Here is an 18477-nt window from a genome sequence, read left to right on the forward strand (position 1 = left end):
CACTAAGCCACCATGCCCCCCTGTGAATATTATACTTCATAAATAATAAGTACATCACTTTCAATTGTACATCAGATCAGCTCTCAGATAGCAGCCCTTTTCTTATGCCTGTAAAGTAATAGTGATGATACTGAGAGCTTACACATTACAGAGGACACACAAAGAATTTAACATTATGAAGTCCAGTAAAAAGAGTGAAATGGTGAAAGGAATCACTATATACAGATTTATCATTTCCTACAATTATGTATAAGTCAATCCCACTGGACAAGGAACAATGATTCACCGGACTGCAGGACAGTAATCTGGTCATTATCAATATAAATCATAATTCAATTATAATGTGATGTAGAGATGACAGGGTTTATTAAGTAGATTTGAAAAGTACACATTTAACATGTAATTGTAGTTTAAAATTTATCACTACAATCTCATTTAATCAACTGACAGACTGCTAACTGGTGTTGTCGTCTCTCTTTTCTGAGAAACTAAGAAGGTGAAACATTGAAGAAAGTCACTGTTTCTGTCTCTAACTGTTTCTGTTTCTAACTGTCTTCTATACTGAATGTTTTTGTACAGTGTCTTCATTGATCTGTCTCACTGTGATTTAAGAGCACAGTAAAACACAGCTGTATCTTCTGTCTGAAAGTTTTGCCCATATAAAATCACAGTGTTGCTGGATGTGTCTTGGGACGGATCTCTTTCTTTAGTGAATCGTTGCTGCCAGTATCACTGGAGCTACAGTACCAGCTGATCCATTTCAGCTCACGTCCTTTTTGTCATATCCAGTTAGTACTGTCTAGTGGGTGAGTTTCCAATAATCTTACAGGGGACTGAAAATTGTTCTCCAGACTTAACCAGCATGACTTCAGGGTGAACCAGTTCAACAACAATCAAGCCATTATTCAGGTGCATTCTATCAACAGCAAAACATTAGTTACCATTTACTTACTATGTGGTTGATCAAATGGTGTGGATTATTCAGTCTGGAGCTGTAATGTCTTGGCTTTTTAAGAATGGTGTCGTTAGTGTTTATGACTTTAATGAAAATCCCAGGAGAACATGTTCTTATATTTATGACACTGTCAGTCATTAGATTTTCAACTTGTTGTTTAGATCTTGTGAATAAAGAAAGAGCGGCCATCACAGGCCTTAAAGCTTAAAGAAAAACATAATGTGCAATCATTTCTAATGTGTTTGCAGTTTAAATATACAGGATACAGATAAGGACCAAAGGTCGAGTAAACCTTTACTGTTGGTCTGTTAGTAAAATTGTAAAATTATATGTATTACAAATACAAAAAAGATGTAAAAACATTTCTCCATCTGTCTTTGTCTGTAATCATTTATTATTTCCTTTCAGAATATATGTCTCACTGTGGTTCATGAGTGCTGTAATACACAGCTGTGTCTTCAGTCTGCATGTTCTGTAATGTTAATGTCACTGTGCTGCTGGACGTGTCTCTGGAAGCCTGAAACCTGCTTTTCAGTTTCTCACTGTAGTAAGTGCTCCCACTACCACATATCCTTCCGATCCATTCCAGAGTTTTTCCTGCAGGTTGTCGTATCCAGTCTGTACAGTAGCTTCAATCAGTTAATGAATATCCAGACACTTTACAGGTCAGAGTCAGTGACTGTCCAGGAGTTAATACTGTGGATCCGGTCTGGATCAGCTCAACACTGTGAACACCTGTTAAAGAAAAGTTATTTTAATGATGTAAAAGCAAAAATCTTTAAGGAACCAAAACTGTATTACATGTCAAATGTAAAAACACTTACAGTGTACGGCTGCCAGCAGCAGCAGCAGTAGGGATGTAGAGATCATGATGTGTGTTGGAGCAGAAGAAGTAAAAGCTCTTGGTCTTTGTTGCTTAAATCTATAACAGAGAAGGACATTTGCATAGAGACACTCCTTATCTTAGGGTCAAAATGGGATGGATTCTTATATGAGAAAACCTTCTCATCTTTTAAACATGTCTGTATTTTTTAGAGATATCTATCACTGCAGCTTGAGTTTATGTTTGAACCAATAAGAAGCTTAAGGCAGGTGTTATTGAGTAGATTTATACACCAGGGGTCAGCAACCTGCGGCTCTGGAACCACAAGTGGCTCTTTCATCCCTCTGCTGCAGCTCCCTGTATATTTGGAAAATAAATATTTAATTTAAATTAATTTTATTTTAGTTAGTTTGTTTTTTTTTAAATGTAATTCTAAATTCTAAGATTATGATGCTCTTGTAACATTAAAATAAACCGTGTTTAATTTTTTGTCGCTCAAAATATGCGTCATGACTGACGACTTGCTACAGCACTGTAAATCCGACACACAGAAGCAGACGCATTTTTGGTTTGCTGCAGCTGGCAAGTAAAATTTTGATGTCATGAATATGAAGAGGACTCAGTTAGACATTGAAAGTTACCTTCAACCCAGCGTCATTTTTGTTAAGGTTAGTTCAAGCTGTTCCAAATATTTTTGTTTGCTTGCAGAAATAAAATTTCGTTTACTCGGTAGCAGTTCATTGATTTCATAAATGCAACACACTACAGTTTTTTCTATACTTTCCATAAAGGTAAAAAATGATACATGCAGTGTTCTCTTCATTTTAGATGTCAAAAGGGTTTTGTGGCTCCCTGTGCTTTTTTTTTCTGTGGGAAACGGCTCCAAATGGCTCTTTGAGTGTTTAAGGTTGCCGAGCCCTGTTATACACTGGTGTTTTCAGGTGAATCTATAATAAGAAAACTTACAGAAATTTTTATTCATTTAGAAAAGGACCCTTTATTTCTATTGATTTATAATTCTGTTTAATTTAGAACCTTACATTATAACAGCATTATAAAATACATCTTGTCATGTTACTGAGAAACCTCACAACCACAGGAGGATGTAGTTACATAAATTATAGTGTTTTTATTTGTCCAACCTGTGTTTAACAACCCAAATAACTAATCACACATTATGGAAAGAGTGAAAAAGAAGAGAAAATGTAGATATTTGTCTGATAATGACTGATACTGAATGAGTCTCATACAGAATGCAGTTTGTGGATTCACTTTTTTCACTTTATTTGTTGAGCTCTGCTGCCTCCTTCAGTTGTTTCAGTAATGTAAGCTCAGACTATAAGTCTGTGTTTTTGTACTGATGTCTAAGGGGAAGTATCACTGTGTGTCACGGGCGCAGTAATAAACTGCAGTGTCTTCTGTCCTCATGCTGTTCATCTGCAGATACACCTGCTTCTTACTGTCGTCTCTGGAGATGGTGAAGCGGCCCTTAACAGCACTGGAGTAATATATGCTACTACTGTAGATGCTTGCAACAAATTCCAGTCCTTTTCCAGGCGCCTGTCTATTCCAAGCCATCCGGTAGCTACCAAATTCAAATCCAGAGGCTGTGCAGGTCAGTTTATGAGACTGATCAGGTTTGATGATCACTGGATCAGACTCGATCAGTGTCTGACTGCAGGAATCTGAAATCGAAGAATATTCAATGGTAGGAATTAACATTAAAAAAAATTAATGAATGAAAAATATTTTAATAATGTAATAAAGAATACTAACATTGAATGAAGATTGTTAGAGTAAAGTAACACAAAACTCTGCCTAGTCCCATCTCAAAGAATTAAAATGATTCCTGCTGCTGTAAATGAACACAAACTGCTGCTATGTTGTTGGGCTGAATGTTTCAGCATAAATGGTTCAAACACAGGATTTGGTTTGCATGACACACCCACTAGAGATATAAAAACATCCACAGAGGAACAGACGAGGAGAAAAAGCTTCCTGTAAAACTCCGGGTGTGTTTCATGCTGTCAGCTTCATCACTGCTCTTTACTCATTAGATTTCATGTCTTTTTAGTCCATCACTGTGGATCACTGGAACATCCTGAAGAACGTAAAGCTTTCTGATCACTGATTATCACTGAACAACACAAACGTGTCCAGTCCTTCATGATGTTGTCATTTTTTAGCTAATCCTGTTTTTCTGATGATCCATTAATAAAAATCATTTGGTGAGATGATAAAACACTTTGTGTTTCTTTTTTCGTTTTTATTTGTACATTACCAAAAAATACGCAATCAAATTATACAATGTTCATATTTCACATTTAATTACATTGGATTCTCATTAATTATTAGATATAGTTTGAGGAGATTTTGGATGGTTTTTGTTCATTCAGGATGAAGAGTTAAAGCCTGAGTGCTGAGTGTGAATGGATGTTGTTCTTTATAATAAATGTCTTTTGCAGACACATTTCATTTCATCTAGTTATAAAAAGAGACTATTATTACTAAGTAAACTTTTATTTATTTATTTTATTAATGCCAGTGTTGGTGTCTATGCTGAAATATTTGTAATATGGGGATTAGTTACTCAGTAAAATGTAGTTGTTATTTAATTAAAGAAGTGAATTGTGATGAGGTTTTTGTGCAGCACTGCAGTTTGTTGTGTCACTGTGTGTTACACGAGCACAGTAATACACAGCTGTGTCTTCAGTCTGCATGTTCTGTCCCCGTAAGGTCACAGAGTTACTGGAAGTGTCTTGAGAGACCACAAACTTTTCTTTAAGTGAATCTTTCTTATTAATACCCCCAGTATAATAAATGGTGTTGATCCATTCTAAAGCTTTTCCTGCAGGTTGTCGAATCCAAGCTGTTGCATAGTGGCTGCTGCCATCAGTGATAGAAGCTCCAGACACTTTACAGGTGATGGTTAAAGTCTCTCCTGGCTTTATAAGCAGTGAGTCTGGCTGGATGAGCTCAGTAGCACAGAACACATCTGTAAAAAGAGAAAAAGAAAAGGTGGACATGTCGAACTGAAAGGATCAGATGAAATAATAAAGCTTCAATCCAAACACTCACAGGGGGCGAGAGCCAGCAGCAGCAGTGGAGCTGAAGCAAACATGTTTGTGTTGAAGGAAGACTAATGAGAAGTGTTTCCTGTCTAGATCAGAACGCTGCTAATATTACAAGAGGAGATGCAGATTTGCATAAACATTACAGAGAGGCTGTGTTGAGTGCAGCTCTGCAGCTGTTAATCACACTCACACCCCGTTTCATCTTCATATCAATTTAATGTGCAAAATAATTCAGCTGTTTGTTATTATTAATAATGATATGAACGTGTTGTGATGTAATTAACGCTTCCTGTGAAGGTCAGATTGAAAACTGATCTATTTCCAGTTCCCTCAAATTAATCTGAATCTCCACCATAATCCATGAAAATGATAATAATTAGATAAACGATCCTTTATTTCATGTAATAGAAAAATGTTGTGAATTACAAAAATGAACATTGAACATTCTTTACCAATACACACACACACACCTGAAATTAGGAACAGCAAAGATAACAAAGGGTGACTGAACTGTTTTCCAAACTGCACACTAAGCTTAAAAGATAAGAACTTTTCAGGAACCACAGTGAGACGAATAAACAACATCCCTGTACAAAAACTCCAAGTACAGTGAAACCATGCTAGCTCCAAACATCCTCCTTCATTAAAAAATAAATAATAATGATAACAATTCTGACTGAAGCACCAGAGCATCATGGACAATTTGACGGTTGAATTTTGATTACAAACAGAATTGATTAGGTTCATATTCATTTCACTCTGATACACAGCTATCACTATCTGACATTCACTCTGTGAGGAAATAATACAGTAAAGCTTTACAAATTTTCAGGTAGACTGACTGTTGAAATCACTCATTACACACTCGCTCATTACTCATTATCCTCATTATTACTCATTATAAATAAATAAATAAATAATCTACAAATGAGAACAAAGAGATTAAAGTTAGTTCATTTTTTAACCCCTTTAAGCATTGCCCCCCTTTTGCAGCTTTTTCGCCTACATGACCTACCCAACAAAAAGTGGTACAGCTCCCACATACTTTGACACACAGCAGTGAGCCTGGTCTCATTGGAAAGAAGAGATTCTCTAGTTTCAGAAACTAGTTGTAGATTGATTGGCCTTACTGGCACAAAGTTACAGGGGTTTGAATGCAGGTTTTCATTTCCGCCTGGGTTGTGTTTCTGATAAACTGATTAATCTTATTTTTCTGGAACATGTTAGGGACAAACCAACAACTGAGAGTCAGAGCCACATGTCTTGGCTTTCACCAAAAAAAATTCAAGTCAAAAGACCCAAAAATGGCGTCAATAAAAATATTTTTCTACGGCCCTGGTCGTCTGGTGCAGCGTTTTTGTGTACTTGTTTACTATATAACTTTGAAATAAAAGGCTGCAGGCTCAGTCTGAAAGGCCATAAACAAGCCTAGACTCTCTCTCTATCACTCTGGTGTGAAAACAGGCCTGTAACTTGACACCCTGAGCTGTGAGAGGGACAAAAGGTCAGGGATTACGCAAGAATTCTTCTGCGCATCCAGTTCACGCAGACACAGGCAAAGAAAATACGGCATGTCATATACCGTTGGAATCGTCTGCTTATTGGCTAAACGGCTGTATAGGTCCCAGCCCATTTCATTGCTATTGGAAGGAGTAATTGTCAGTCAAAGGCGGGTTCTGAAAAATTAGGTCATGCCACCATTGGCTTCTCAGCCGTCTATCTCTGCCATACAAGCACCGATTGGCTCAAATGAGGGCTTATTTGATTCGTTAGGACCTGGGCTATAAATATGACGTAGACTTTGAATTTTTGAATATCCCAATTAGGAGTTAGAGCGGCAAAACGAGATGATGGCGCACTTCTGTTTCCAGTTTTCAGAACACTAACGGAATATTTGCGGCGCGACCAGAGCGTTTTGGATTAAAAGGCTTACAGATTTCAATTCCTTGGACCTGTGTGGATTTTTGTGGATTATTTGTGTTGGAATATATTACCCCAGTGAAGAAAGAGACGCGTCTAAAGGTAAGGGAAAAACCGGTCTAGCGCCACCTAGGTCAGTTTTGTCCGAAATTTTTTTCTAATTGTATGAAGGCTGTGAATCATATTGTGCTTTGTGTGTGGGCTTAAAAAATTATTGAGAGTATAAACTTTACTAGGTAAATAGGTTTTTTCGTGTTTTTGGAGGATTTGATGCTTTAAAGTTGAATTGAAGCTTGTTTCTGGGTCATCCCCTAGTGGTCACTTCTACTTCCGTGCCGTGCACAGCACAGCGACCCGTAATACACTTCTGCTAATGCAAGGATTTTGTGTTTGTATTTTTTTCCACACCAAACCAAGCCCCTCCATAAGCCCCTCGCCCATAGCCAAAGCCCCACCCCCAGAATCTCACTCTAAGCTGAACTCAAAAGTTGGCAGCGCTGGTTTATGCAAATTCACCTTGTTATAATAGAAAAACATTCTCTTCATCACCCAAGTTTCAGATTCAGACATGTTCATGTTCAGGTTCTTTAATACAACACCAATCTATTCCAAAGTGTTTGTGCAGCTTGCTGAAGTGGATGTCGGTGTAACACACAATTTAAGTTTACATTATAATTATTGTTACCCACAAAATGATAACATTAAGCTGGATATTGTTTGTTGTGTTTTCTTTTATTTATGTATTCCTCTAGTGCAGAACTCACAATGTACACATTCGTTGTTGCTGTAGTTTAATTCTCAGAATTTGTTGTTTTGGGTGTTGTTGGTTTTTTACATTTATGTGTGTATACATGTGTACATGCGTGTGTGTGTGGTCAAACTGCAAAACACAAACAACTCAAAATTACTAAAGCAGTATTGCCCACATAACCAAATGCAATTTAGAACTAAATGCAATTTAGTACTAAATACAACATATATTGCTTGAACATCCCGACAAACAATACAAACCGGCAAACGTCTAAACAACATATATATGCATTAGCATTAGCCGTTTAGGCGCTTCGGCGCTAATTGCAAATAGCGAACTAAATAACAACTCAAAAAATATCAATTCACTTAACATAAATCACTCACCACGCTGGGGAATATATAGTTTTGTTATTATTATTTTTTAAACTAGAATTTTACTATTGGTCTAGCAAGGTTTAACATAACAACATATCTTTTCTCTCAGTGTCCTTTTTTCTCTCTAACTAACTTTTTTTTTCTAATCAATCCCCTGAGCACACTGTACTAGCGTCCTTAAAGGGGCAGCACCCAACATCCCGGCCCCAATGACCCGAACAGGTCATTCAAACAAAGGAAGGGTGATGTCTCCATTAAGCTATTTCAACTGAGAAAGTCAACTAAGACTGGCTTCCAGGAGGCAGATTTTGTCAGCCGGACGGTTGAAGACACCTGCCTGTGTTTTCACTTCCACAGTACGCACAAGTCCATCTGCACCTGGATATACTTGAGTAATCAGACCTAATGGCCAGTGATTGCGTGGTGTGTTTTCTTGCAGAATAAGCACAAGATCTCCTATTTGAAGATTCCGCTTTGGTTGTAGCCATTTTTGACGCTGCTGCAATGCAGGTAAATACTCCTTGAGCCATCTGCACCAGAAGACATCTGCCAGATATTGCACCTGGCGCCATCTACGTCTGTAGACGTCTTGTTTTATGAAGGCTCCTGGAGGTAGAATTGGACCAGAACGGAGTAACAACAGATGATTTGGTGTGAGTGGTAGAGGATCTGTTGGGTCGTCTGAGAGTTTAGTGATTGGTCTACCATTGACAATAGACTCAACACAGCAAAACAGTGTTGTCAACCCCTCATCATCTGGTGCCTGCTGTGCTAGGACAATGCTTAGAATGGAACGGACGGTGCGAATTTGTCGCTCCCAAACACCACCCATGTGGGAGGCGGCAGGTGGATTAAAGATCCATTTTACATTCTTCTGTAGCAGATAATCAGAAATCCTTTGTTGATTCCATTCACTAATGGCTTTCCGCAACTCTCGTAATCCACCGACAAAATTAGTCCCGTTATCCGAGCGCATTTCTGTGGGTGGGCCTCTCCTAGCGATAAATCGCTGTAAAGCATTGATGAATGAGTCAGTATCGAGAGTGTGCGCAACTTCCAAGTGGATGGCTCTCGTAGTGAGACATGTAAACAAACATCCATACCTCTTGAGTTCACTGCGAGCCTTCTTAATCAAGAATGGCCCGAAGTAGTCTACGCCCACACGAGTGAATGGAGGCTCACCTGGTGTTACTCTAGAGTCGGGCAAGTCTGCCATTTGCTGGATTTGTGGCTTGGCTCTTAACTTGCGACACTGTAGACATGACTTGAGAGTTCGATTGATGACAGCACGTCCCTTTATTATCCAGAAACGTTGCCGAATTTCCGTAAGTACCCGCTCTGGACCTGCATGACCCAAGCGAAGATGGTAATGACTGATAATCAGCTGGGTGATGTGATGATTGTTAGGTAGGATCACTGGATGTTTAGCCTCAAAAGGAATTGGGGCATGTGTTAGTCTCCCTCCCACACGAAGGAGTTGGTTATTCTCCTCCTTAAAGGGTTTAAGCTTGAGAAGGGAACTGGTTTTGACTTGAGAAGATCCAAAAGATGCAGTTTGTATCTGGTTGAGAATGGCTAACTCTGCTTGTTGGAGCTCACAAACAGTGATGGGGTCAGAAAGATGCACTCTTGTTTTCTTGCGTAACAAAGCCTTGACACGCAACAGGATAGCAGTAGCCCTTTTTAATCGATGCCAACTGGAGTATCGCTCCAGTAGTCTGTCTATTGCATTTTTCATCACTTGGTTTGGTTTTACGTTAGCTGCATAGATTTCTTTGGCTCCTTTGACCTCTGCTTCCTCCGGCAAATCATTTATGATCGGTTGAGCAGGCCAGTATTCCTCCTCAAGTTGTAGAAAGCGCGGACCAGATACCCACTGTTCACTCGACAAAATCTCTCCCATATTCATTCCTCGAGAGACATCATCCGCAGGGTTAGAAGCAGAATCAATGTGTCTCCACTGGCATGGTTCTGAACTCTCATGTATTTTTGAAATGCGGTTTGCGACGAAGGTCTTAAAACGACAATGCTTGTTGTTGATGTATTGAAGTACGATAGTACTGTCTGTCCAAAAGAAAGTCCTTTCAATTGGAATTTCCAAGTGGCGCTTGATATGCTGATCCAGCTCTGTAGCAACTACCGCTGCTAGTAGCTCCAATCGTGGTATACTAACTGGCTTGATTGGTGCAAGTCTGGCCTTTGACATCACCAGCCTGCAAGTGCCACCAATCCTGATGTATGAAACAGCACCATAAGCCAGTTCTGAAGCATCGGAAAAGTGATGGAGCTGGGTAGCTAACAAGCAACTAGTGGATGTTGGTCTGAGACATCTTGGAATTGTCAGTGCTGACAACAGAGGCAAGTCATTTAACCATCTGCGCCACTGTGCAGCCATGTCCAGCGGTAACTCCTCATCCCAGTCGACTTTCATGCGGCACAACTCTTGAAAGATCGCCTTTGCTTTGAGTACAAAGGGGCTTGCAAATCCTAAAGGATCATAGATAGAACTGGTAGTGCTCAATACTCCTCTTTTTGTTACAAGTTTGTCCACTGCCTTGATGTCAAAAGTGAAGCAATCTCTTTGCACATCCCAAAGAACGCCCAGTGTTCGTTCAAATGGCAAATCCTCTTGGTCTAGGTTTACCTCATGCAGTGATTTTGCCCAGTCCTCGGCTGGTATTGATTTCATCACTTCCTTGGAATTGCTTAACCACTTGGTTAATCTAAAGCCTCCACAGGCGAGCATTTCCCGGAGTTCGGAAGCAAGTTTGATGGCAATCTCCTCTGTTGATACCGACTTAAGACAATCATCGACGTAGAAGTTTCGCCTCACCGTTTCCACAGTGACATCAGAGAAGTTTCCAGAGTTGTCTTCAGCCACTCGTTGCAAAGCAAAATTTGCAGCACTAGGACTCCAGACACCTCCAAAAAGGTGTGCAGTCATACGATAATGTTTAGGTGGTTTGTCTGGGTCGTCATATTCCCACCACAAAAAGCGAAGCACATCTCTTTCAGCTGGTGGTACTCGGACTTGATAATACATGCTCTCGATGTCTGCATTCAGAGCAACTGGTTCTTGCCTGAACTTGAGAAGAACTCCAAGTAGCTTGTTGGTAAGGTCTGGGCCTTGGTGAACATGATCATTTAATGAAGTACCTTGGTACCGTGCTGCACAATCAAAGACAATACGAACCTTCTCGGGCTTGCGTGGATGTAGCACTGGGTGATGTGGCAGATACCACACACAACCCTCTTCTTTGTCGAGGTCAATGACCTCTTCTGCGTATCCTTTCAGCAAAGAGTCTCTGATACCTTCTGTATATTTCTGACGCAAAGTTGGGTCTTTCTTTAACCTCTTTCCTAAAAGGTCTAATCGATGTTTGGCCATTGTGTAGTTATTAGACAGTCGTGGTGGATGTTCTTTGAAAGGGATTGGGAGTGTGTAGTGACCATTTTCTTTGACTGATAGCTTGTTCCATAAATCCACAACTTGCTCATCAACTACTGACAATGAGTCAGTGTTAACATGCACTGGATCATCCAGTTTCCAAAACCTTTCAACACCTGTTGTAGAGAGTGGTCAGCTTGAATGAAATTGGCAGAAATTGATGTTGGACCATCAGCTACTGGTCCATGGAGTGTCCACCCCAGGCCAGTCAAAATTGCATAAGGCTCGCCTGACTCACCACAGCGTGTGTCACAAGGAGCAAGTATGTCTGGTTGATCTAGACCTATCAACAGGTGAACTTCATCAACTAAATCAACATCAGGTAAACTAATTTCATCTGCAATTTCCCTCAGATGTTGCCACTGCAACACCTCATGCTGTGTGACTAGGTTCTCTAGACTTATATTCAGGTGATCCCGACAGAGTACTCCCTTCATGAGGTAAGAGTTTCTTTGTTGAGCATCTTCAACTTGTAGATCCACTGCTAGCGTGACTACATTGAGATTTTTGGTCTCCATGGTGTTCAGTTTAATGTTCATTTTGCGTGACTCTAGCTTAAGAGCATGAACTAGCTTCTTAGAAATAAAGGTTCCATTAGAGCCACTGTCAAGCAAAGCAAAGACGTTCATAGAGAAACGGTTATGTTTGTCTGAAACCACTACTGGCAAGATGGGAAGTGCAATCTTCTTTCGACTGACTTCAATTAACTTTCTGGTAGCATGTGCTTGAATGGAGTGTGGCGGGTCAGCAGCTGGCTCATCTACAGAAGCTTGATTAGTAGATTGGCTTTTGTCATTTTTAGAGGCCACAATAGCAGAGTGCAGCCAACTGTTATGTTTTTTTCCACATCCAGGCACTTTACATACCCAGCTGCGAGTACAGACTGTGCTGCGATGACCTTTCATGAAACAGTTCAGACAGAGTTGGTTTTGTTGAACAAAGGCTAAACGCTCTTGAACAGACAGAGCTCTAAAGGCTTGACATTGGTTCAGAAAGTGTCCCTCAGAGCATTTTGGACACTTAAATCTTAATGTTGTCTTTGGTGTAGACGACATTGTGGATTCATTTGTAACAGACAATGTTGCGAATGTCTGCCTTTTATTATTGACACTTGACTTAGTACTTGATTTAAAACTTGTTGGAGAGTTTCGAATGGCAGGACTAAGAAGATTCCTGAAGATAGGATCTGCTCTCTTAGCAGCTTCCGATTCAACAAGACTGACTATGTCATCCAACTTTGGCAAACGGCCAGACTTGATGATCTCATAGTTTATTGTGAGCCATCTTTTCTTTAAGTCTTCAGGTAGCTTTTCTACAATCTGCAGCAAAGTGCGTCCACTATTCAGCTCTTCCTCACACTTCATTGCCTTTAAAGTGTCTCTGCAACTGCACAGAACATCAGCGAAGCTTTGCAACTGCTTGCTGTCTTTAATGTCTTTGTAATTAAGCACCTTGTCAACCCATGCTTGTGATATTGCATATGGATTGCCAAACCGTCTTTTCAGAATAGCCATAGCTTCTGCATAGCCCAGGCTAGAGTTGGGGTTGTACAAGCAATGTGAGATAGCATCTCTCGCTTGGCCGACAGTATACTGATGCAGTCGAGTGAGTTTCTCTTGATCTGGCACTGTCTCTTTATCTATCACAGAGGAGAACAATCTCATGAACAGCCAGTATTTTAAGGGTTCTCCATCGAACTCAATGATGTTAACAGGTGGTAGATGCATGGAATCGATGTGTGACTGATATTGTTGTCTTGACAGCTCTAGTAGTTGGCATAAAGAATTCTCATTCACTGTTGAGAAGGATGGACGAAAGTTAAGGGATGGGTTACCTGAGACAGGAGTTGAAAAGTCTTTATTTATTGTTAACTCAGCCTTTCGACGATTTTCTTCCATCTCAGCATCTTTGAGTTTCAGTAAGCCTTTCAGTGCATCCATTTCACATTCAACATGCTGAAGTTGTAATTTAAACTCTGCACGCAGACGTTCATCCTGTTGAGCGATTAGCATGGAAAACGCTTTCTTTTCTTTCAGTCTTAGATTTTGTAGCCCTTGAAGCTGGGTAGATAGCTGTTCTACAGAAGACATTGGAGGGTTAACAACTTCATCAAGCACTGGCTCTTCCTCTTGGAAATTAAGTGCATCTGATGATTCAATGCTTGGATCCTCCATTGATGGCTGAAAGTCGTCTAGCCAGATCAGGACTGTATGTTGCAGGTCTTGAACATCACGCAGGACTGATGTTAAATAGCCCTTAGAAGCATCAAGGTCATCATCATCCTCTAATGTTTGTTGGTATGTGTTGTGAATCTCATGAAACCGTATTACAGCCTCATCCAAAGCAGCAAGTTTACTTTCCACCTCTTTGGGCTGGTTACAGTTCATAAAAGTTGTGATCTGTGTCATCAAGCGTGTCACTGCAGCCTTTGCAACTCCACGTTGACGCTTGAGACACGTTTGTTGTTGCTCAGGTGTTGTAATTGTTTCTGAATCTTCCTCCATGTTGTCATTAATCTTCTTAATTCCTCGTGTTTGACTTTAATGTTACCCACAAAATGATAACATTAAGCTGGATATTGTTTGTTGTGTTTTCTTTTATTTATGTATTCCTCTAGTGCAGAACTCACAATGTACACATTCGTTGTTGCTGTAGTTTAATTCTCAGAATTTGTTGTTTTGGGTGTTGTTGGTTTTTTACATTTATGTGTGTATACATGTGTACATGCGTGTGTGTGTGGTCAAACTGCAAAACACAAACAACTCAAAATTACTAAAGCAGTATTGCCCACATAACCAAATGCAATTTAGAACTAAATGCAATTTAGTACTAAATACAACATATATTGCTTGAACATCCCGACAAACAATACAAACCGGCAAACGTCTAAACAACATATATATGCATTAGCATTAGCCGTTTAGGCGCTTCGGCGCTAATTGCAAATAGCGAATTAAATAACAACTCAAAAAATATCAATTCACTTAACATAAATCACTCACCACGCTGGGGAATATATAGTTTTGTTATTATTATTTTTTAAACTAGAATTTTACTATTGGTCTAGCAAGGTTTAACATAACAACATATCTTTTTTCTCAGTGTCCTTTTTTCTCTCTAACTAACTTTTTTTTTCTAATCAATCCCCTGAGCACACTGTACTAGCGTCCTTAAAGGGGCAGCACCCAACAATTATAATTGTCTGTGTGTTTATGTGCCTCTAGATGTCAGTCTTTGTAAAGAAACTCTCTCACTTTAAACATTCTAATCGTTCTCCAGCTTCATTTAACTCACCGGACAGACATTTGATTATTGTGATTCTGCAAAACTGATTCAGATTTAACTACAATAATCTGTGTATTTTAGAAATCTTAGAAGTTATCATTTAGATCAATTATAGCATTAACATTGTGCGAATATTAATGTTGTAAGATGTTTACAATGTCAAAGACAGCGTTCCAAATAAAAAAATCTTGTTGAAAGTTGAGTTTATAAACCCACACATCCTCCATCAGATGAATCTCCTCCTCATGATTTAAATACATTTCAGATACATTCTCCTCCCATCATCAGCAGATAAACAAATCCAAGTGTCAGAGCTGGATCTCACTCTATTTATATGATGTGATGGTGTCTGTTAAACTTTGGAGAACAGAGAAGACTCCAGTCCAAACAACACACACCATGTTCTCTACATCTCTACTGCTCCTGCTGGCAGCTGCTTCTTGTGAGTGCTTTATCAAATTCATTCATTTACTAGATGAAGAATAAAGGTGCAGCATATATTGTGTGAGATATCCCCATGTGTTTTCCTCCACAGATGTGCATGGTGAGGAACTGACTCAGCCTGCTTCCATGACAGTCCAGCCAGGCCAGAGTCTCTCCATCCAGTGCAAGGTTTCATATTCACTTACGAGCTATGCTACAGCTTGGATTCGACAGCCTGCAGGAAAAGGTCTGGAGTGGATTGGATACATCGGGACTGGTGGGGGTACAGCTTACAGTGAGAAACTGAAAAATAAGTTCAGCATCTCCAGAGACACTTCTACTAACACAATAACAATTGGAGGACAGAACATGCAGACTGAAGACACAGCTGTGTATTACTGCGCTCGTTACACACAGTGAGACGAATAAACAACATCCCTGTACAAAAACTCCAAGTACAGTGAAACCATGCTAGCTCCAAACATTCTCCTTCATTAAAAAATAAATAATAATGATAACAATTCTGACTGAAGCACCAGAGCATCATGGACAATTTGACGGTTGAATTTTGATTACAAACGGAATTGATTAGGTTCATATTCATTTCACTCTGATACACAGCTATCACTATCTGACATTCACTCTGTGAGGAAATAATACAGTAAAGCTTTACAAATTTTCAGGTAGACTGACTGTTGAAATCACTCATTACACACTCGCTCATTACTCATTATCCTCATTATTACTCATTATAAATAAATAAATAAATAAATAATCAATCTACAAATGAGAACAAAGAGATAAGTTAGTTCATTTTTTAAATAATTGTAATATAGATTTTAAACCATGATACAATTTTTTTTAATGTTACTGCACATGATACACACTGTAATAATCATATCACTAACAAGAACTTATGATAGTGTAGGTTGAAGGATTAGTTGATGTTCCTCTCTGTTACATAATCTGGATCAGACAAGCTGGAAAGCTCTGTAATGGATTGGGGCTATCTGGTCTGATGCCAGTAAAACAATATATGCCAAAGACATTGAGGGACGTTTGGAAATAACCAGTGACAACTCCAAAAACATGGTGTATCTGCAGCTGACAGGTTTGAATGCCCAGGATTCTGCTGTTTATTACTGTGCTAGAAACCACAGTGGTACAAACATGTTAATCAATCATCCAAAATCCTCCCCCAGATGTGGTCAAAGAGAAAAGTGCTTTCAATATATGGGGCACTTTCACAAGATCTGCAGGTGGCGCTACAGTTCAACAAATTTACTGTAACATTGTAGTATTAAAGTACAACATATTCTCATATCCTCAGTCAGATCTAGATACTCCACAATTTCTATGTATTTCTGTGAAACAATGAACACTGAGACTGTCTCTTATAGTCATGTTCTTACAGAGGAACCAAAAAGGAAATAAATAACATTTACAGAAAAATGTCAGACTTTAATTAGTGATTACTGAATACATACATTTTACAAAAGTTCCATAACATTAACTGTAACTTTAAACATAAAGAGTTCAATATACAGTAATAACTCAAGATACGAGTTTAATTTATTCTGTGACCTTGCTCATATCTCAATTTGCTCGCATCTCAAAACAATTTTCACCATTTAAATTAATTGAAATCCCATTAATCCGTTCCAGCTCGCAAAATTTCACTCTAGTTGTTTTGTTTATGTGTTTTGAATATGAAAAATGTACAGTACCTGTATTTATAAATGACAAATATTGTATAAAACATACAGTAATAAAAGAGAATGTTAAAAAAAATAAACTGGTTTTACTATAAAGTGGATTATTTACCTTGGAGATCAGACGACTTGAGCTAACGGAAGATGTGCACGGAGGTTGAGGGAGGAGTAAACAGGTGGAGGAGTTAGGAGGAATTTTGTCTCGTACGTTTCACTTTCACTTTCGTTCACTTACTCGCTACTGTACACTCTTAATGCTACTGTACACTTAAATGGAACTTAACTAAACTTCACTAAAATTAACGAACTTAACTGAAATTCTCTTAACTGAACTTAATTGCTACAATTTCAGTTTACATTAATTTTGCTTAATTTTCTTCATCGCTTTTGTCTTCACTTGTTTTTGCCTTTTTTGTCACTCTTTCCTCACTAACATATCAAGCATCGCGTTATTTCAGGCAGGCCACGTAGTAAGCTGCATCAGCTGCTAATCAGCTGTCCACGAGGCGCACCAATCCGGCACAACTTCCGTAATTTCCCCTCCTTTAAATCCTCGCCTTCGAGCCGCACCTACGCATCACCACTGCTGCGATCCAACACCCTCCTCCGTCCCCGATTCCTCCGGCCAGAACCCATCGCCATCGCCGATCGAATTCTTCACTTATTCGTTGTCTTCCACCCCCCTGTGACATCCCTGTACTCCTCATGCAGTATTAAAATAACAGGACACAAGACACAACACTGATGAATCCGAGTCTAAATGTAAAACAATAATCCCACAAATCATCACAAAAAGTTTCAATCTAGTTATTTGTTTAAGATAGTAGTGTTGATTTAAATCCATAATATTATATCTTTAACAATGCTGCTCGTCATAATCATATCACTATCCTGAACACAAGAACCTGTTGAATTTTTGACAAATAATAATTAAAATTTGTGTGAACATATGTGAAAGTGTGAGAGCATTATTCCATGACTATAGAAATGTAAAAGTTGTTCTGTTATCATGATCCCAATATTCTCAGTCATAGATAATAATCCTCAAAGGTAAATGTATTATTTAATCCTTGATGCCTATTTCGACATATGATCCACACATCCTCCATCAGATGAATCTCCTCATCATGACATAAATACATTTCAGATACATGTCAAATAAATTAAATAAAATCTTGAAAATTCTGTATATTCAAGCACATGCAGTAGCAGTCATGATGAAGTGATACATAAAATGCAACTTAATACTAACGCTAATTGTCTAGTATGAATAAATCTGAAAACTAGAGACTTGGATAGTGGATTTCTCTTACAAAAACCTTATGAGACATGTTACAGACATCCTCTCAGTGTAACTAGTAAATCATCTTAGTCACACTTTAGAACATAGCATTTTAAAACATAGTCACACAAAGTCATTTTTTATTTGTGATGCCAGCTGCAGGAACACTACAGGTCGATGGTTCACTTCCTGAATTTAGAAACACAGAGTCTGTTCAGCAGCACAAAATCTGACGCGAGATCAAACTGAAATGTAGATGTTTACTGCAGCATCACTACTACAAACTCCTGGAATTAAAAATCACCTGTAGGGGGCAGCAGCTGCTTGTTTTCTAGAAGGATTCATGAAACTATGAAATCTAACAGCTGAAGTGCGTTTATTCAAATTCACCCTGTTATAATACAAAAACATCCTCTTGCTCACCCAA

General features: G+C 38.9%; 1 protein-coding gene and 2 gene segments (V, D, J or C); 1 reads left to right on the forward strand and 2 right to left on the reverse strand.

Annotated features, from left to right (window-relative positions):
- Positions 1-76: 76 nt before the first annotated feature.
- Positions 77-4941, reverse strand: LOC125138837. The segment is given in 3 exon segments: positions 77-137; positions 4458-4773; positions 4857-4941. Coding segments are annotated over 3 exon segments (420 nt in total).
- Positions 4942-7561: 2620 nt separating this feature from the next.
- On the reverse strand, positions 7562-11288 carry LOC125138838. Its single transcript, XM_047801113.1, has one exon. The coding sequence runs from the start codon at positions 11286-11288 to the stop codon at positions 8178-8180; it is 3111 nt and encodes a 1036-aa protein (XP_047657069.1). The 3' UTR covers positions 7562-8177.
- Positions 11289-15032: 3744 nt separating this feature from the next.
- On the forward strand, positions 15033-15807 carry LOC125138815. The segment is given in 2 exon segments: positions 15033-15075; positions 15169-15807. Coding segments are annotated over 2 exon segments (351 nt in total).
- The last annotated feature ends 2670 nt before the right edge of the window (positions 15808-18477 follow it).

Source organism: Tachysurus fulvidraco, chromosome 15 (assembly GCF_022655615.1).
Source record: "Tachysurus fulvidraco isolate hzauxx_2018 chromosome 15, HZAU_PFXX_2.0, whole genome shotgun sequence".
Classification (NCBI taxonomy): Eukaryota; Metazoa; Chordata; class Actinopteri; order Siluriformes; family Bagridae; genus Tachysurus; species Tachysurus fulvidraco.